The 21,166-nt window shown below is 44.4% G+C and overlaps 1 protein-coding gene across 1 annotated transcript in view; it reads right to left on the bottom strand.

Annotated features, from left to right (window-relative positions):
- Window positions 1-21,166, bottom strand: part of Dnah6 (dynein axonemal heavy chain 6) — a 194,201-nt gene that overhangs the window by 91,340 nt on the left and 81,695 nt on the right. Inside the window, exons 32-39 of the mRNA XM_057768879.1 lie at window positions 20,392-20,499; window positions 17,245-17,800; window positions 16,184-16,306; window positions 10,984-11,166; window positions 9,658-9,801; window positions 6,583-6,804; window positions 5,408-5,555; window positions 2,445-2,602 (exon numbers count right to left, since the gene is read on the bottom strand). Of these exons, the coding sequence (XP_057624862.1) occupies window positions 2,445-2,602; window positions 5,408-5,555; window positions 6,583-6,804; window positions 9,658-9,801; window positions 10,984-11,166; window positions 16,184-16,306; window positions 17,245-17,800; window positions 20,392-20,499 (1,642 nt within the window). The remainder of the gene's footprint in view (window positions 1-2,444; window positions 2,603-5,407; window positions 5,556-6,582; window positions 6,805-9,657; window positions 9,802-10,983; window positions 11,167-16,183; window positions 16,307-17,244; window positions 17,801-20,391; window positions 20,500-21,166) is intronic.

Raw genomic sequence — 21,166 nt, 5'->3', positions numbered from 1 at the left:
AAGAGATAAGACTGTTTTCCCTAATATCAAGACTCAGAACCAACATTCTTTTGAGGACCTATCATGAACCAGCATGGCAACCCCAAGACTATCTGAGGTCACTATTCCTAGCCTCATTTTATGATAGAAAAATCAAGGTCTTGGATGCTAACTTAGTCGCTCAGTTGGCAATGTCAGGGCTGGCTCAGTGTTTAAGAACGACTTCTGCCCTGCAGGGGACCTTAGTCTGTTGCAAAGTTTCATTCCCTGCACTCGCATCAAGTGACCTAACTGCTTGTAGCTCCAGGGGATCAAACACCTTCTTCTGGACTCCATGGGGCATGTGCACAAGCTCCCCAAATAGGCACATAGTTAAAAATAAAATCTAAATCTTTAGAAACAAACAGTAGAGAGTAAAAGACCACTCTGGCTGTCTGCAGATCAGGGAGCAGAGCAGGTGTCTAGAGATCCGTTCAATGTGTTAGCTTCATCCAGCGGATATCTTTATGAGATACAGACTATGGGCCTCAGAAGCCTGTGTGAGAGAGGGCTTGACTTCAGATAATGACCATTGAAATGAAAAGGAATAAGTGACCAGAGAAATAGTTACAATGGATAGCCCATATATTCCAAAGAATATAGGATTTGGGCTGTGTCTGTTTGTCTTCAAGCTAATAACACCCTTTGATTTGCAGGGATGCTGGGAGAGTTAAATGACATAAATTGCTTGCTGCAATTTGTCTTTACTATGGCAAGCTGCCTTACACTAGACATGCCCTTTTGCAGAACAGAAACAGAGCAGGCAGTCAGTGCAGGATCCCCATTCTCCCCCAGATTCGTAAGTACTGCTGATGACATGTTGGTTGTACTTGTCACTACACTGGTGCGCTGACTCTCATCTGTTCTCCTCTTAGGGGCTACAGATTCTCTATTATTGCCTCCCCTCTAATTCATTCCTTTCCAAAAGTTAAGAAGATTTTTCTAGAACACTTACTTCAAAGATTTCCCATCACAGAGAGGAAAAACCTACACTCCTCATCATAGGCCCACAGCCCTCTGAGATGTGAGTTCTGTTCCTCTTGCTGTTCCAGAGTCACATTTTACAGGCCCAGGGCATTCCAGACTTCATGTTTATGAGATAGCAAGTGTTCACTCCCTTGGCTCTGTCTTTATAATCTAAGTCCCCAACCCCTGCTTCTCTCACACCCAACCTAATCCCAACCCTGAATTCTCTCTGTCTCCCCTACTCATCATCTCTCACCACAGATGTCTGTCTACTCTCCCAAACTCAGCTCTCTGGGAGGCTAGGACCATCGCATTTGTTTCTCATCCCCCAAAGCTGCATGGCAAGAACTCAGTGTAGATGGAATGAGCTGAATTAGATGTAAGAAACACAAAGCCATGTTGTATAGACTGAATTTACCCAGAAATAATGTGTTGAAGCCCTAATTTGTGTTTAAAATTAGGGACAGAGAAAAGGTCCATGCTCCTCCTATTTCTCCACATGATGCCTTGCTGTTGTATAGCTCCCCCCCTGCTTCTCAAGAAGTTTTAAAGAAAGCTTGTTCATACCAGGACATAAACAACTCACAAGTTTCAGGAAGTACCAAAGCTTACTAGATTCCCAGGGTCCCTGGATCCCCAAGGTTCTATAGGTAGTAAAGGACTGATGAGGAGAGGAGATGCCCTGGAATGTTGAGCTGCCTGCAAGTTGTGCATCAAACTCCAGATCCAGCTGCCATGAGTTGTCAACCATGCTGGGGATGGGGGTGAGCTTCAGGTGAAGCAGCTGCCCCTGCTTTTCCTTCCAAGACAAGGTCTCACTCTGTGACCCTGACTGACCTGAACTTGTGATGTTGACCAGGTTGGCCTTTAACTCACAGAGATCCACTTGTCTCTGCCTCCCAAGTGCTGGGAATATATCCAACCCCACAGCTGCCTTTGAGTCGTTCACATTCCTGTAAGTAACTCTATAACCACACCTGTAAGTAAGCCCAATGCATTCACTGGTTTACCAGGTTGGATTCTGATGGTATCTTTATTTTGGTCCACCATTGGTTCCCTATCTGGGTTGAGGAGACATTTGTATAGATCTCCCCAGTGTCACCTACCACTTGCACCATTCCAGTGGTGAAAAGGAAAGCTATCATCACATGGTCACATGTCACCACAAGTGGTCAAACACAATCCATAATAAATGCCTTTATAACTTACCCCACCCGTGGTAATAGAAAACAGACTAATAAACTCATGTAAAGACCTGAGGAGAAGAAAAACATCTACAGATCAAGCAGGGAAGTCTTAGAGGAGTGGATTCTGCTGGCTCCTTAATCTTGAACTTTTAGCCTTCAGAATTATGAAAAATAGGTTAAACTACCCAGTCTATAATACCCAGTATTATAGTAGCTCTGACAAATGATATTCCATATTTGAACACATCAGTTAATGTAAAATCTAAAATTAACCTGTATTTCTTTCCAAAAGAGTTTGTTTCTATCATAAAATCCACCAAAATCTTGATACTGCCGAAGCAATTCAATTGGTGGTTGGGAGCCGTAGCGATCCAGTCGGGGCATATTCAGATCATCAACAAAAATCACAACACGCTTATTTCCTGGTGCTCCTGGGAAGAGGAAAACAGTTTTAAAAGAATCAAAATATATCACTAGAAAATGGAAGGCCATGTTGTTGTTGTGGTGGTGGTGGTTTGAAAATGATTTGTCCTTAGAAAAATTCATGTTGAGGCTTGGCCCTTGGTGTAATGGTGTTGAGAAGCGGTGGAAACACAGCAGCATTTGGGGTCATGAGGGATCTCCTCACTCACCTCTTTCAGGAGATAGAGAACGAATCAAAACACTAGCATTGCCCTGTCATATGACATGGTTCCCCACCCCTAGTCTCAGAATCACATGATGATGATGCTAGCTCCCTAGTGAGGTCTGAACCTTTCCAGATGTGAGGACCAGATGACCTGAGCATCTGAGCACGGAGGAGGAAGGAAATTACCTTTCCAAAGAAGGACGTAGAGGGATACTGTGGTGGTTTGGAAGAAACTGGCCCTCATAGGCCCACAGAGCGTGGCACTATTAGGAGGCATGGTCTTTTTGGAGCATACGTGGCTATGTGGAGGAAGTGTCACTGAGGCCAGACTTGGAAGCTTCAGATACTCAAGCCAGACCAGTGGCTCAGGGTCCCTTCCTGTTGCCTACCGATCCATATGTAGAACTCAGCTACCTCTCCTGCATCACGTCTGCTGCATGCTACCATGGTTACAATGGACTAAACCTCTGAACTTCGTTGACCCCTGAAGAAATGTTTTCCTTTATAAGAGTTGCTGGGGTCATGGTGTCTCTTCACAGCAGTAGAAACTCTAAGACAGCTACTAAAGATTTCCATTTATGAACATCACCTCATCATCCCCATACAGAAAACAGGCTTTGATGTTTGAAACCATGCCAGCATCACCAATGGGAATTCCTGGACAGTGGAAAGGAAGTACAGTAAGTGAGAGTTCACCCCTCTGGCACTCAGGCCTTGGGACAACAGCTACAGCCCCGTGGCTGGGATAAATGCTAGGTGGCAATTCCAAGGCAACTGAAGCTAATTCAGGGCTCCACGCCATCTTCTGCCCCAGAGAAGCCATGTAGCAAGACCAGACTGAGAAGAAGAGACCTAAGAGAGTAATTCATTAAAAATGGGGAGCTCATGCCAAAAACCTAGACAGGCATCCGCTGCCCTGTGTTTAGCTGAGCAAGGATGGGGAACCAAGAGGAGTAGGGAGGCAGCTGGTGACCCCGATGTTAGTATATGGAGGTCAGTGCATGATGGACGAAGTGGAAAGCAGCTGAGCCTGAGATCTCTCAGGTGCCCAGTCCAGAGGGCTGTGGGCTCTGCTGAGTGAAGTCCAGCACCTAGGAGCTAGAGCTTGTGTTGTTGGAGGATGGGAATGAGTGGAGATGGAGACCTTGAGATCAACCTCAGGCAGCCCTGCAGGAGGCTGAAGCCTGACCAGTGAACTGCTCTTTTAGGGATGCTCACAAGAACTCCTTCCTGCATGGCCCTCCCAGAGGACATGGAGCAGCCAGCGCCAGAGGAGCAGGGGCCGTACATAGTGACAATCTAAATGTTAGTGAGGGACAAAACTTTAGTCCATTCCATCTTCTACCCCTACACACCAGGACCTCTAGGACTAGTAAAAACACCCCATGCTATCTCAATGATAGGTCCTGGAGCTGCAAATCTGACTTACAACACAGATCAGGGCTGACTTTCAGTTAGGCTTGGGGTTGATGGTTTTCATTGGCTCAGACTTGAAACATCTAAAGGCAACAGGAAAATTATGCTTAAAAACAAACAAACAAACAAAACTAGACTGGGTGGTGGTTGCGCATGCCTTTAATCCCAGCACTTGGGAGGCAGAGGCAGGCAGATCTCTGTGAATTCAAGGCCAGCCCGGTCTACAGAGCGAGTTCCAGGATGAGCTCCAAAGCAACAGAGAAACCCTGTCTTGAAAAACCAAAAAATAAACAAGCAAAAAAAAAAAAAAAACAAGTAAGGAAACAAACAAAAATGAGCTAATAAAGGAAAGAGAGAGAGATGTTAGAACTTGGTGGGAAACACTGACTGAATACAAACTTAATCTTATGCTTACTTCCAACCAAACCCAGAAACTGCATGGGTCACACATGAAGACCTTTGCTGGTCTTAAACAAGTGGAAGTCAGTTGAGATTTGAGGCCCGTTGGTGGAGAGAAGGGGAGCCATGAAGTGGCTTTAGTTCAGAGACTGAAGATGGTCTGGGCTGACCATGATGATGACTATCATGGTTAATCTTCACTTTGGCTTCACTTGGAATCACCTAGGAGACACACTTTCTGGGTGTGTCTGTGAGAATGGAGAAGGAAGAACGACCCTAAATGTGGGTGGCACAAACCCATGGACTGGGATTTGAGACTAAATGAGAAACAAAAAGAAGAGAAAGCAAGCCGAGCGCCAGCATTCACCCCTCTCCCTGCTGACGGCAGACTAGTGCAGCCACCCGCTTCTTCCTGCCGCCATGCTTCCCCACCATGATCAACTGCCTCCCTCAAACTGTGAGCCCAAACAAATTCTTCTTCCTTCAAGTCGCCTTCTTCAGGTGTTTTGCTGACACAGTTGTGGGAGAAATAAATGATTTGCTGTTCACAGTGAGCTGTCTGGATGAGAAAAATGACCGTCAGCAGCAGACTCTCCTTACTTGAGCTCTCCACGACCTCATGTTGAGGCACGGCCCTCCAACCAGCGCTTTCCTCAGAGGAGTAGGCTGCTCAACACAAGAATGGGGTGACGCAAAGCAAGTCTGGTTTCCTCAGCTTGCTCTCTTTGTATACACCCTACCGGCTGAATGAATAATTCGTGTGGGAAAAACTGCAATGATGAATCAGTCTTACCTAGAATATTTTTTCTTTTTCTTTCCAGTTTTGACTCAATGATCTCTTGTGTCCTTGCAGAGGACGTTTGGGCAGAAAAATTCAGGTAAACAGGGACATAGCCTGCTGATTCTTGAATTCTGTTCAGCAATCCTTTTACAATAACAGACTTTGAATAAAAAAGAATATGTTAACTGATTTCATAGTCAATATGGTACTTTTTTCCGTAGCCTACACTTGTCATGATCCAACACAGTGAACAAGAAACAGGATAAAAGAAGGAGTTTTGGATGTAGACAGAACTGTTTGGGATTCTTTCAGTGTGGTCAGAGATTTCAGTTATAGTCGTCAGAACCAAAGAAATACTCTAGTCAGATTTAACTCAGAAAAAATTGCAGAGTTACACCAAAATTCATGTTACTACCCAGCCCAATTTGAAACTGAGGCAGACTTACTTTCTTTATTGTAATTTTTAAAAAATTGATATTTTATTTATTGTGTGTGTATGAGCATGCATATGTGTGTGTGTGCATGTGTGAGCATGTCTGTGTGTGTATGTGTATGCCTGTGTGAACATGTATGTGGGGGTGTCTGTGTGTCATGGTGTACATGTGTGGAGGCCAGAGGACAACTTACAGGAGTTGGTTTTCCCTGTGTCCTGGGGGTTAAACCTGGGTAACCAAGCTTGACAGCAAGCTCCTTTATTTGCTGAGCCGTCTTGCTTGCCCACATCTCTTAGTGATAATATAGAAAGGAAACAGTGAATCCTGGTGTGTGGACTCCTCTAAGTATTTTCTTCTCTGCCTCCCTCCCCCCGCCAAATTAAAATGACATCCAAGTTGTGGCTGTGTCAGTTAAAATTAAGTAGGAAACAGGACAGAATGACCTTCATCAGTCCTTGGAGAACACAATTGCCCTGGGCAGTTTCTCTCCAGACACCGTGAGACCACTGCAGAAGCATAGAAATGTCCCTAAACTCAAAACCTGGCCAATGACACCACCCCGAAGATGCGGGCAGAAACTGATCAACTCTGGGGAAATCCCCGGGTCTATATAAATTCTGCCGAGATAAATCCTTCCTGGAAAAGTGATGCAAGCTAAACATGGGAAACAATGAGTTATTTCCGATGCCGGGAACCCCAGCTCCACAGTCCCTCGCTTTTGATTGCACTTCTTACCTGAGGCCGTTTCCTTACCTTGCCAACTCCAGTGGTTCCGGTAAACAACACCGAATGCTTGACCGCCAGCAGCTTTTCCATTAGATAGCCATAGCGCACTGTGTCTGTTGTAGGGACGAGCATCTCAAAGAATGGGACCTCCTTGCTGTACTTGAAGGTGGGTATGATACGTTCCCAGGGGTCCAAGCGTTTGGTGTCAAAGTCTACGTGAATGCTCCACAGATCTCCAGAACTGGGCAGCTGAAATAGGAACCCAGTGTCAGTGGACAGCACTGACCCACAGAAGCATATATTTACATAAAAGCTGAATTTACTTTCACACATAGAGCTGAATTTCATTTTTGCTTTTAAGAGTTTTTTCAGATATCATAGGTGAATTCTTTTCTTTTTAATTTAACTGCAGTGGCGATGCATTTATTCATGTGTGTATGATACACGTGACATGTGATGGTGTGGGTGAATGCAGAGGCCAGTGGAGGACACTGGTGTCCCAGCCAACATTCTCGGCCTTGTTTGCAATGACGTCTTACTGACCGTGGAGTGAGGCTGGTGCCTAGCAAGCGCCAGAGATCCCCCTGTTTCCATCTTACAGTGTGTGGGGATTTATTTATTTACATATTGATTTTACTCATTTTTATTTATGTGTCTGTGTGTGTATGCCTACTTGTCTGTGTGTGTACCTGCTCGACTCCCTTAGAGCCTTTGTCATCAGGATCTGACACATGCAGAAACAAGAGAGTAGCGGGCAGGACGGGCATTACCAGAGTGTGCCCCTGCTGCTGGCTGAGAAACCCTAAAGGAGAGATGACCCCTGCTCAACAGCAAAGGGAGACAGGCCAGTTCCACGGGTTGGGATCCCACAGAGGCTTTCATTTAAGATACAAGTGTCTGCTCTCTCACCTTCATGAGACAATCCAGGAGCTGGAGTTTCCAATTAGGAAGAAATTGTGACCCAAGTTTATAAAACTTTAACCTCACTTGTCTTTTATTTTCTGAATCTTAATTTTCTTTCCTTCTTCCCTTCCTTCTGTCCTTCCTCCCTTCTTCCCATCTTCCCTTTCCTCTCTCTCTTTTTCTTCTAGGCAAACACTCTACCTCTGAGTTCTATTCCAAGCCCCACACAGACTTCTTAATTTCTTTGTTTAATTCTTATTTTGCTTAGTCAGATTGTGCCTTTCTCTGTTTTCTCATTATTTCCCTGTCTTACTTATTGTTTATAACTTTCTTTAGCTTTAATAATCCTCATGTTGCTTGGTCTATCTTCACGATATTCGAACACCTTTTATTCTCTTGTGTTGCACTGGGGGATGAACATGAAATAATTATTGTGAACATGAGAACATTACAGTGTCAGGCTGTTGTCAAATCACGATCCCCGTCACTGTTAATCCGCTCCTCCTCTCTACGTAGTGGCAGGGTTCCTATGTCCAGGTGAAGACTGGGCACAAAGAAGACCCTCATAAAAGGGGCTGGAGAGGTGACTTGAAAGTTGGGAGCATTTGCTGCTCTTGTAGAGGAGTCAGGTTCAGTCTCCAGCATCCGCATAGTGGCTCACAGTGACCTGTAACTCCAGTTCCAGGAAATCCAACTCCCTCTTCTGGTTTCCCTGGGCACAGTACACATGTGATGTGCATACATACATCCAGGCAAAACACTCATAGACATAAAATAAAAGTAAATACATCTTTAAAATAAAACAAAAGGTAGTAAGAGAAAAAAATAAAATATTCTTCCATTCCGACAGATGTGCAAACTACAGCTCAGGAACACCTAGAATACAAAATAGTCAATACGGATCCTGCAGAAGGCAAAGATTATGGAGTAACTGAAATGTCGTGAAAAAAAATTCTTTGTTTTGTTAGAGGTGGCACACACCTTTAACACTACTACCCAGAAGACAGACACAGGCAGATCTCAGTGAGTTTCTGGTCAGTCTGGTGTACACAGTGAGACCCCACTTTAAAAAAAAAAAAGAATTCTACATCCTACATTTTAAAAAATTGAATTATTTTAAGGAGGATTTGAACAGGATGAGTGAAATACGGGAATTAGTTCAGGTTCTAGATTAAAGTCACTAATGTGGGGGAGAAAACTAGCAAAATGGATGAGAAATTTGAAAACATGGGTGAAAAAATTTACCAAGGAAACTGAGAGTCTGGAAAAGAACCAAATGGAAATGCCAGAAATGAGTCAATTAACACACACACACACACACACACACACACACACACGCACACATGCGCACGCGTTAAGAGGTTTACAAATGTTCTCTCTGTACTCAATGTCTTTCCTTGTATCAGGTGCTCTATGCCATCTAGCGATGAGGGAGAGTACGCAGAAGGGTGTGTCAGGTGTTTGTCGACAATGCCCCATTTGGCAGAAGGTACTTGAGCATCTGCAGACTTCGGGATCCTTGGGAGAAGACTGGGGTTGGTTTCCCCAAGGACAACTGAATGTACATATCAATTTTCATCCAGTTCTCCCATGCATTAGTATTTTGAACATCCTTGAGTGGTATTTCCAGTTCCAGTCCAATATCACAAGGTGCGTTTGCATCTTCCTTCCACATTTGCAGATCTGTGTGTGAGAGTGAGGAATCTGGCCGCCATGGCACGTTTGGTCAGTGTTGGGATACACAACAAGTAGTTCAAGAGTCAATACAGATTAACTGTGAGTGCATCTGCTAACTAACCCAGTAGTCATCTACGGTTCAGGGCTTTACAGACCATTGCCTTATTAATATCAAATGCCCCTGGAAGCACACCAGAAGATTCCTTATTTGCTTGTTTTCTGTTTTTAATTTTTTTATACAATAGATGTTGTCAGTGGCTGAAAGAGAATAACTTTTTTAAATCCTCACAACAAATAGGATTAAAGCTCTTAAAGTTGTTGCTTCCCCTGCTCGCATATCTCTTTCTACTTAAAATGAAATTCTATTCTATTAACTCAAACCTTTAGCTTATGTTACATTTTCTGGAGTGTTAGTTTAATCCCATTAGTATTACTCTTCGACACAAAACATAACGCTCTTAAAGTTTTACCTTTAAATTTTAAGGATTTTAAGCTATGATGTCACCTCCACTTGGTCCTTACCCTCGCATCAGGATTATCATCAAATTGTGTTCTAATAAATGTATCGAAAGAATCCCAGTAATTTTCAGTTAAGTTTCCACCCAGAGACCACAAATAACAGAACACGAAAGTCTGGCACAGTAATGTGTTCAGCTTCATTTGCTCCTGAAAGTACAGAGAGAGACAGTGTAAAGATCTTACTCTCTAAGGGAAAGCAAACCCTGAACTATCAAGTTTGGGATTTTCGTCTTTATTAGTCTTACATGTTTAACTGGGCATCACACATATTTTATTTAGTGGTCCTACAGGGCTGCGCTCCCTTGTCTACGTGATGGAAGATGATGAAACATGAATGACAGGCACCAGTAGGAAGCACACCCTGCAGCTGACTGTAGCTGTGCATTGTAACTTAATTTTTAGTTCTTCGCTGTCTTTAAGCAGATTGAGCATTTGTTGTCCTGAAATGTTGTAGACCACAAGGGTATTAAAAGTTGATTAGAGGAATAAATCACAGGCTCTCTAGTATCCCTTCTAACTTTGAATCAAATGCAGTCATTAGTCTCGTGAAGATTAAATTAATAAGATAAAATGATCAAATTTCTGAAAATTTAGAGTTTTATTGGCAAAGACTCTCATAGAACAATAGTATTTTGTAACTTTTAGTAGTAAGAAGAAGGCTTCATGCAGGGCTGGTGAAGTGGCTCAGTGGGTAAAAGCACTTAAGCCAGACATCCTCAGCTTGATTCCTGAACCCTTAGTAGGAAAGAACCAACACCCCAAAGATATTTTCTGATCTTCACAAGTGCACACACACCAACACACACACATCAACCACTCACACACCAACACACATACACCAACACCCCCCCAACACACACAAACCAACCACTTACACCCTAACACACACACCCCAACACACCCACACGAACACACACCCCAGCACACACACCCTAACACACACCAACACACATACACACACACTTTTGTCTTTTTATATGTATGAGTATTTTGCGTGTATGCATATATACATATGCCACCAGTGTTCTTAAAAATTGAGTCATTCCAAAGTATATTATGTATTATTCATTTACTTACTTACCCATTTGTTTATTTATTTAGTTTTTGAAGATGAGGTTTCTCTGTGTAATAGCCCTAGCTTTCCTGGAACTCAATCTATAGATCAGGCTGGTCTCAAACTCACAGAGATCTGCCTGCCTCTGCCTCCTGAGTGCTGGGATTAAAGGCGTGTGCCACCATGCCTAGCTCAACACATACACACACGCATGTACATGCATACACGCACATGCGCGCACACACACAATTTTAAAACAAAGCAAAGCTTCATACCATTGACAGGATACTTCCATCTTTGGCAAGCAGCAAAGACTCCAGGAGGCAGCAGAGTGTGGTCACTTTGCTGATGTCCACCTGCGGGATGGCTTGGCTGCATTTTTTGTTGATAAATTGTAACCCTTCATCAACATAACGATTGAAAAGGTTCAATAAATATTCTTGGGTTTCTTCATTCAGCTGAAATAAAACAAATAAATAATGTTTGAATAAATTCTTTTTTTGTTCTTTTTTTATTTATGTGTTTTTAAATTTATTTATTTATTTATTTTACATCTCACCTGCAGTTTCCCCTCCTTCTCCTTCCAATCCCTCCGCCACCCCCTCTGTTTCCATTTTCCTCAATCCACTCCTCCTCCCTTTCTGTTTAGGAAAGGGCAGGTCTCCCATTATCATCGATATACATGGCATATCAAGTTGCAGTAAGAAAAGCACTTCCCTATGTATTAAGGCCGTGCGAGGCAACCCAGTTTGAGGAGTCCCAAAAGCCACGAAAGAGTTAGAGACAGCCCCTGATCCCACTTGAGGAGACCCACAAGAGGACCAAGCTACACAACTGTAATATATATGCAGAGTGCCTAGGCCAGTCCCATGCAGGCTTTCTTGTAGTTGGTTCAGTCTCTGTGAACCCCTATCAGCCCAGGCTAGAAGATTCTGTAAGTTTTCTTACGTTCTTGACCTCTCTGGTCCTACAATCCTGATTAAATTCAGTAAGGGGTGTTAAAAATCTATGTGTCTAGTGTGTTCAGTAGCCTTTAGATCGAAGGATTTGGGCATCACACAGCATGAAACACAGTCTGCGGAGAGCCATGGCTCAGTGGGGATGCACAGAGGACAAAGCAGGCAGTGGAGGATGCACTGCACTTCCTGGTTAGGTAGTGTCAGAGGTTCTATCAAAATGGACAAAGGAGGGCAGACATCCCCTGCTCAAATGCAGGCCATGCCAGCCAGAAGAACAGGTAGGCCTACCACCCCAGACCACCACACTCCCTCCAGTCTCACCGACACAATCCTCGCCATCCCTCTTCCCCCAAACCCCACCTCTGCTGCCACGTGCTTGCCCCCAACTCAGAGGGGCACCCCCTGCTCAAGAGCAGCCCAAGCCATCCAGAAGAAAGGCAGGCTGCCCACCCATGAAACTCTCCCATTCCTTCAGTTCAGTTTCCACGGATCCAATTCTCGGCCACCCCCACCTCCCCAGTGCCAAGTCTTTGTCCCTCACCCAGGTAGATATCCCTTGTTGAAGTGCAGGCCACATCAGCCTGCACTGATGTGCAGGTAGGCAAACTTAGGCAGGACACATTGCTGGGCCAGAGACCATGCCAGCTGCCAGAACTCTAGGTAGGCCATTTGCCTGCAGACCTCCTCCAGTCTTTGGGTGCCTCTCCCTACAGCCCTGGCACCATCCCAAATCCCCCCTTCCCTCTTCTCTGCTGGGTCCCAGCCCCCAGCTTGGATGAAGACCCCCTGTTCAACCTAGGGCAACACCAGAAATCCAGGCAACCATCAGGGAAATGCAAGTTAACTACTTTGAGATTCTATCTTACACCTGTCAGAATAGCTAAGATCAAAACACAAGTGACAGTTCATGCTGGTGAGGATGTGGAGCAAGGGGAACCTCCTCCATCGCTGGTGGGTGTGCAAACTTGTGCAGCCACTATGTAAGTCAATATGGTAGCTACTCAGAAAATTGAAAATTCATATACCTTAAGACCCAGCTATACCACTCTTGAGCATATACCCAAAGGACATTCCATCCTACCGAAAGGACATTGCTCCGCTATGTCCATAGCAGCTTTATCTGTAATAGCCAGAACCTGGAAACAACCTAGCTGTCCCTCAGTTGAATAATGGATAAAGAAAATGTGGTACATTTACAGAATGAAATATTACTCAGCTGTTAAAAAAACGACATTATGAAATTTGCTGACAAATGGATGGAACTAGAAAAAAAATCACCCTGAGTGAGGTGACCCAGATCCAGAAAGACAAACAAGGTTATAAGTGGATATTAGCCCTTAAGTAAAGGATAATCATGTTACAATCCATAGACCCAGAAAGGCTAAGTAACAAAAAGTGTTCAGGGAGAGAACGCATGGGTGTCCTTAGAAAGAGAAACAGAACAGATTTTATGGGTAGACTGGATGGGCCTGGGAATGCTAACAAGGAGGATCAAGTGGTGGTGAGTGATGAGGGAGAGAGAACAGGGAGAAAGAGCTGGAAATGGGGGTGATGTGGAAACCTAGTACAGTGGAAACACCCTGGAATCCAAAAGAGTGACCCCAGGGAAGATTCCTAGTAATGAGCACAGCGCGCAGAACCAGCCATCTTCTGTAACCAGGCGAGGCTCCCAGTGGTTCTCCTGGGACAGCAACCCAGCCACAAAACTGTAGCGTGAATTCTAATTGGTCTTAATAAGAAAAACCCAGATATAGGGGTTAATGCTGAAAGATCAGAGAAGCAGAGCAACCGGTCACTAGTTCTTTCCTCTACCAAATCCTCAGGCCAAAGGGGGGACTCTGTCCCTATGAAACCTCAGACTGAACGCTGTCTCTATAAATCCTCAAATTGAATCCTGAGCCCCTGTCTCCTCCCACGTTATAGTCCTCTCTCTGCCCAGCCATATCACTTGCCGTTTCTACCTCCCTAGTGCTGACATTAAAGGCCTGTGATCCCAAGTGCTGGGAACAAAGGTGTGAGCTCTTTTCCCTTTTCAACAGATTCAGTCTCATGTAGCCCAGGGTGGCCTTGAACTCACAGAGATCTGTCTGCCTCTGTCTCCTGAATGCTGGGATTAAAGGTGTGTGCCACCACTGCCTGGCCTCTATGGCTGACTAGTGTGGCTAGTTCTGCACTCTGGTCTTCAGGCAAGCTTTATTCATTGCAGTACAGACAAAAAACATCATCCCATAACACTTTAAACCTTCAATTTGTCTTGCCTGCAAAATGCGCTAGGGTAAGGGTGGCACAGAACTTGTGGGAGTGGCCAACCAATAAGTGTTTTAACTTGGGGCCACCAGAGGGAGCCCATGCCAGATACTGCCTGGATGGCCAGGAACCAGAGTCTGGATAGGCCAGACAGAGACCTGGAAAAAAGAATCAGCCTAATGATTCCTAGTGATATTCTGCTATACTCATAGACCAGTGTCTATCCCAATCATTATTAGAGAGGCTTCATCCAGCAACTGATGGGAGCAGATAGAGAGAACCAAACGCCAACATTAGGTGGAGCTTGGGGAAACGCAAAGAAAAGGGGGTGGAAGGATTGTAGGAGCCAGAGGATTGAGGATACCAGTAGAACACAGCTCTGAGAATCAACTAACAGGGTGCGTAGGGCTCACAGAGACTGCAGCGACAATCACAGAGCTTGCACTGATCTGTGGTGGGTCCTCTGCATGCATGCCATTGTTGTGCAGCTTGGTGTTCTTGTGGGACTCCTAACAGTGGCTTGTTTCTGACTCTTTTGTCTGCTCTTGGGACCCTTGTCCTCCTACTAAGTTGCCTCGTCTAGTCTTAACACGAGAGTTTGTGCCTAGTCTTATTGTAACTTGTTAAGCCATTTTGGTTTTTATCCCTAAGGGAGTGTGTGTGTGTGTGTTCTTTTCTGAAGGGAAATGGAAGAGGAGTGGATCTGGGAGAGAGGGGAGGTGGGGGAACTCAGTTGTGATGTATTGTATGAGAGAAGAGTAATAAAAAAAATCTTCCCAAACAAACAAATGTATAAAGATTTCTCCCCCCGCATAGTGTCACATAGGCCTACACTTGATAAACAATAAAAACTAACCAATCCTAGTTAAGTAGTGAGTAAAACTGTTCCTTAATACACACTTTAGCAAAGATGACATATAGATATGCAAATTGAAACAAGATCCTGTTGTACCTGCCCAGAGCTCTATAAAACCCAAAGCACCAAAAATGCCAAAAGATGGAAAGTATTTGAGAAACAAGCACTCTCCTCCACTGCTGGTGTGAATACTAACAGGCACTCCCTCCCACTGCTGGTGTGAATACTAGATCACAGCCACTGTAGGAGACAATCTGGAGACTTCTTACAAAGCCAAGTATATAGATCCAATCTAGAAACCCTACTTCTATGTATTGACATAAACTAATCAAAATTTCAAGGAAAAATCCATATACTAGTGCCTTTAGCAATTTTATTGATAATTGCTCAAACTCCAGGCATCCAAAGTGTCTTTTAGGAGGTGAGTGAATAGATGAGCTGTGGTATGTCCATACAATGAAATATTATTACTCAGTGTTACAAAGAAATGAGACATCACACCATGAAAGACACGAGGGACCTGAAATGGCCAAGCTAACAAAATGTTGGCTCCAAAAGGTTGAATCTACGATCCCGATTGTCTGGTTTCTAGGAATGGTGGAATTACAGGGGCTGTGAAAGATCACTGAGTCCTAGGCTGAGGGACAGAAGCACAAATAGGCAGAGCACCGAGGAGTTCGGGGGAGTGAGGTGAAACAGTATAATGGTGGATACATGAAGTTTTGTGTTTAAAATCCCTGTGCACAGTACAATGCAGAGTGAATCCTGCCGTAAGCATTGCACTTCAGCTAAAAACAATGCATTGGTATTGGCGCACTGATTACATCAAGCCTATCACATCAGCGCAACAACACATCAGAAATAACATACCTTACACCTTGTATCCTGGAGGTGACAATGAGTACTGTGCCTCTGGTCAAGGCAAGAGGGAAATACGCTTTTCTTTCCTTCTGACTCTCAGAGGTGTGCAAGGCTCCTAAAGCCTTGAACAAAAAAAGCCAACCAGTGTCTGACTTTAAAGATTCTTTATTGCGATTTCCTTTGATTACCCACCAGGCTGTCTGCAAAGTCTTGTTCACTGTCTCAGCTTGTTCTGGTTTGGTTTTTCTTAGGGGGGAGGGGGCACGGTGGGACTGAGGGAGCGAATCATGTTGGTCCTTAAGAGGAACCAGTTTGCAGAGAGGCAGGGTGGAGAGGTCAGGAGGCAGAGTGAAGGCAGCTGGCAGGTGAGATAGTGTAGAACAGACTTATGGGGTGTGTATAAGTTCTTGGAGGATCCAGGGATTTGTTGGGAGAGAGACAAGCTACCTCTGACCACAAACACCACTAGAGCGACTCGCATTTGGGTCCTGCTGGGCAGTACTAGCCCCAAGACACACAGGGAGACTTGGGAGGACGTCTGGCTACACTTACTCTTTTGGACATTTTGCTCATCCATGTTTTAACATAAGGCATCCACTTGAGTTCTTCCGGATCCACAAACACCATTCCGCATCTGCTGACAGTTGCAGGAGAGGCCACCTTGAGATCTTGTACCTAAAGTCCAACAGGAAACAACTAAGGGATTACTTCCATATCCTTTCCACTTCAGTAGCAATGAGTCACAGTTTTAAAGTGTGAGCTAACACAGAATGGGATTATGGAGAAAGTGCGGAAGAGCAGTGTGCAGTCTGAAAACGAGCAGGGAAGTTAGGAGTTTAAGATAGAGAACATTATCAGTATTGTCAGTCTCTGTCTCTCTGTCTCTCTGTCTCTCTGTCTCTCTGTCTCTCTGTCTCTCTCTCTCTCTGTCTCTCTCTGTCTGTCTCTGTCTCTGTCTCTGTCTCTCTCTCTCTCTCAACAGGGTCTATGCATATAGCCCTGATTGGTCTGAATCTCACAGATATCCAGCCGTCTGTGCTTCCCAGCTGTTGGGATTACAGGTGTGTCCTACCACACCTGCATACAAAAAGGAATGGTTTTTCCTCCTTTTATTCTGTTACTTGTCTTTTGTCACTCTTGAATCCTGACATCTAGGCACATGTATGGCCCACAGCAGATGTTTTCAGTATTTGGTGGGTGGAGAAGGTACAGGCGGTATTTTCTGTGAATTTTTGATGTTGCATTTGCCTCTCATCCATCTCACAGTCCCTCACAAAGGGGCAAAGAAGGTAGTGTCAATTCCTGGCACAGTGGAATAATTTATTCACAGAATACCTAACATTATTTTTTACCTAGAAATTAAAATTATATAAGGCACACACATATCTGCCTCCAAAAAAAAGAGCAAGTGAAACCACAATTAATCCTACATCTATTTTATAGAGAAACGGGAACTTCTGACAGGTGTTGTTAATCTATCACAAAAGATAATTTTGTAAGTACTCAGCAAATAAATAAGAATATCACCACGGATAAATGGTGAAAATGATATACCACTGTAAAGAAAGTTGTTTTTGATGGTGGTGGACATTCCCAGTGAGGCATGCATTTACCTCAAAAAGCATGTGGATTTGAGGAGTGAGTTTAATCCTTTCGCTGTTAGCCAGACACAGCATCTTGTTGTCGTCCAACACTGTGTTCATATTTTCAATCCAGAGAGCATCCACCGGTCCATCACTGATTATCCATTTATGGTCTTCGGAAGTATCATTCACGGCTGCTCGGACGCTGAGCGCCATCAAACCATCCTTCCATTCCAAGGTTATGTTATTCACCTCCCCGTACAACTCACCCATGGTGATGGATTTCGGGTTAAGAACATAGGTTTTTACAGGCTGATAGAAAGAATTGCCTGTGTTGAGTTTTTCCAGATTCCCTAAAGTTTCTGCTAATACTTGATAAACTGTGGTCTTGCCCCCTCCTGTCGGTCCGACTAACATGACACCGTGCCTCACTAGCATTGTTTCATACAACTGTATCACCTTCTTGACCATACACAACTCAGGCTGAAGGTTTTGTCCAATCATGACATCCACGATTGTCGACTGCAGAATGCCATAGTCGTGTTCCGGGATTTGGACTCCAGGAAAAAGATCAGATATGATCCCACTGGCAAAGCAGAAAGGACATGAGTTAGGAGCCACCAGCCATTCCTGACTCCCCACACTTGTAAGTAACTGAACGAGTCTGTCCTGGGCTGTGCCAGGATCCATCCTTTGTTCTGAACTCCTGTGTGATCTCATTTCCTGCTCAGCAGACTGGTGGTTTTCCTTCAGGATGGACACTAGGACTCATTTCTGTATGGCCCACAGTGCACGGTAGCACAGTACCGCACACCTAGCTGGTGAATTTATCAATAGACTTAAAACTGCCATTCCACTGCTTCCCTAAAGTATTACATATGCTTATGAATATACGTGTATATAGAGAAAAATCAGATGGAAACTAAAAGAGAAAATTAATTGGGGCTTTGGCAGCCAGTTATAGGGTAACTCCATTTAAACTCTTTTTATACAGGGGAATGTGTATATTTCAGAAGCTTCCAGAGCAGTAGGTTTCCATATGGCCTTTCCAAAAGGTCTTTAGTATTAACTATCCCTACACATTCTTCCTTCTCTACCCTGCTCTCTTCCTCCTATCTCCATGTCATTCTTCCCAACCCGTTGTTCTGATTAACCCTTTACACCACTGTGTCCTCTCTTCCCTCCCATAAAAGTTGCCCACACCAAGGCCCTTTACTGATTTCCACATAGACCATGCTGCAGCGCAAGGTCACACACCTTGGAGTATATGAGCAACACAAATTGGACTTAGTTCTTTACAAAACGGACATAAAACTAGGTGGGTAGCACGAGGGAGGTCATCTGGGCGGAGCTGGGGAAGGGGGTGAATGTGATTGAAACACTGATTGAGAACTTCCAAAGACGAATAAACTAGAAAATCAGTATGAGCTCAAAGTGGAGGGAGGGAAGGACTGAAAACCCTGAGAAATAGTCGAGAAGAGACAATCCCCTGAAGAAAGAAGCTCAGTCACTATCACACAACAGACACACAGATGTACCGGAGGTGCACACATATGCATGTGTGACATGAACATATAAGTAAACTCTTTAGAGGAGCAGAGGAGACTAACAGGAGGGGGGAGAAGGGGAGGGCAGAAGGCCACAGGGGGCTGTGCTCAATGTACAATACAGACTTGCATGAAAATGTCCTTGTGTAACACAGTGAAGTGTACAGTGCAAATGTCAAAGAAGAAATGTTTAAAGTTAAAGTAAAATTATATTTTTATTTTCCAAAATGAAGACATAAAGTGGCAAAAGTACCAGATGGGAGAAAAAGGGGCAACTTTTGCACACTGTGGTGAGGAGCTCTTTCTAAGGAAGACAGAAAGCTTACAACTATGAAAAGTTGGTAAGGTAAAAAGTAAAATCAAATAGTCAAAGAGCAAGCTTTAGCGGAATAGAAGGCTTCATGAAAACACTTAGAGAACGAGCGACAGCCTGCGCCTGTGGCCCTAGAGCTCAGGAGTCGTGAATGAATGGCATCCCATGCCTGTAGTCCCTGAGCTCAGGAGTCGTGAATGAATGGCATCCCGTGCCTGTGGTCCCTGAGCTCAGGAGTAGTGAATGAATGGCATCCCGTGCCTGTGGTCCCTGAGCTCAGGAGTCGTGAATGAATGGCATCCCGTGCCTGTGGTCCCTGAGCTCAGGAGTCGTGAATGAATGACATCCCGTGCCTGTGGCCCCAGAGCTCAGGAGTTGTGAATGAATGGCATCCCGTGCCTGTGGCCCCTGAGCTCAGGAGTCGTGGCAGTAGGAGCATTAGTTCAAGGGTAGCTCAAGTGGTGTTGCTCTGTAACTGTGCAGAGGGGATGGATAGAAAGGAAAAGACGGGCTGTGTCCCGGTGGCCTTAGTCACACAATATCCCAAGCCCACAAACCAGGAAATGGCACAAGCAAGGTGCGAAGTTTGGAGCAGATAACAAAGCAAACAGAAGAGAGAAACTGACAGCCTCTGGGGAATGGTGCTTGGTGAAAGGCAAGGAAGGGTTGTTCTCTGTAAGACTGATTTATATACTATTTCATTTAGTAAGGTCTTACACATAGAACTTGGAGAAACACAAAATTAAATGAATTTAAAAAGGATTAATTAAAGCAGTCACATTCATGTCAAATTCCAAGCCTGACTTGTTTTCAGACTAGAAATTTCTCTAAGAACAGGAATTTGACAGTTTATAAAAATGACACAATTTTGTGACCAATGTTTTGAAAAACAAAAGGTAATTACAATAATGTTATAAGTTTAGCTCATTTGTTATAAACAGCGCTTATTTCCTTTTTTGAGACAAGCTTTCTCTGTGTCACAGCCCTGGCTGTCCTGTAACTCACTCTGCCCGCCCCTGCCTCCTGAGTGCTGGTGTCAATGGCACGTGCCAACATCGCCTGGCCTTATTTCCTTTACTTTAGGGTTTTTGAGATAAGGTCTCATGTAGCCCACGATGGCTTTCGATTCCAGATCTTCCTACCCCTCCCAAGTGGTCGGGTTCACAGGTCAGTGCTGTCCCTGTGGCTGTGATTCTTAAAGGGATGCACACATCTCCAGAAGAGAACTGTATTGGCTTTAAAGAAACAGAAAACCCCGGGAGCCACGTTCTTTCCCTCTCTGTGGCAGTGCCCCCTGCCCCAGCCCTGGGAACTTACCTGAACAGGAGAGCATCATCTGTTAAGAATTTTGGCAAGTTGGAGTCTCGTAGAGCTCTGATGAGGACCACATCTTCGCTTAGGTCTGGGTTCTCTCTTTTTAGAGATCTAAATTCAAGAGAATCATTACGATGACAGTGAAGGAATGGAAGACAGAATAGAATGTTCTAAAGTTGTAGGTCAGAGACTCCACGGAGACTCCTGCTAAAGACTTGTCTTTCTGTGTGTTTTAATTCGCCTCTATTACGGCTCAGGGAAAAGTCCATTGTTGGCTATAAAGCCTAGAGGACAGTGACAGGGACATTGTCTCAAATACCCTCCCCTAGCAATCTAGACTGCTCAGTCTGGATTTGGAGCCCTTTGGGTGTATCACAATGGCTCAATTCCCTGGCACTTTTTGTTCTCTCTGTCCAGGATGCCCTGTCTTTCTCTCTTGCATGCTCATTTAAAAATATTTCTTTTATTTATTTATTTGTGTGTGTGTGTGTGCCTGCATGAACACACACACACACACACACACACACACACGAAGGCCAAAAAGGGCTGTCAGATCCCTTAGAGCTGGAATTACACTCAGTAATGAGCTGCCCAACGTGGGAATCAAACTCAGGTCCTCTGGACAAGCAGAAAGTGATTCTACATGTTGAGCCATTTCTCCAAACCCTTGTCTGTTCTTATTCTCCCATCAAAAGCAACCCAGTTAGCCTCTTCTCTAGAAAGCCACCGTAGTGGCTAGTCTGTCTTCTCTGCAACGAATCTCAAGGCAGAGCCCTGT

This window comes from Chionomys nivalis, chromosome 1 (assembly GCF_950005125.1).
Source record: "Chionomys nivalis chromosome 1, mChiNiv1.1, whole genome shotgun sequence".
Taxonomy (NCBI): domain Eukaryota; kingdom Metazoa; phylum Chordata; class Mammalia; order Rodentia; family Cricetidae; genus Chionomys; species Chionomys nivalis.
The sequence above is the reverse complement of the archived record's forward strand: the minus strand, read 5'-3'. Positions and strand labels throughout refer to the sequence as shown.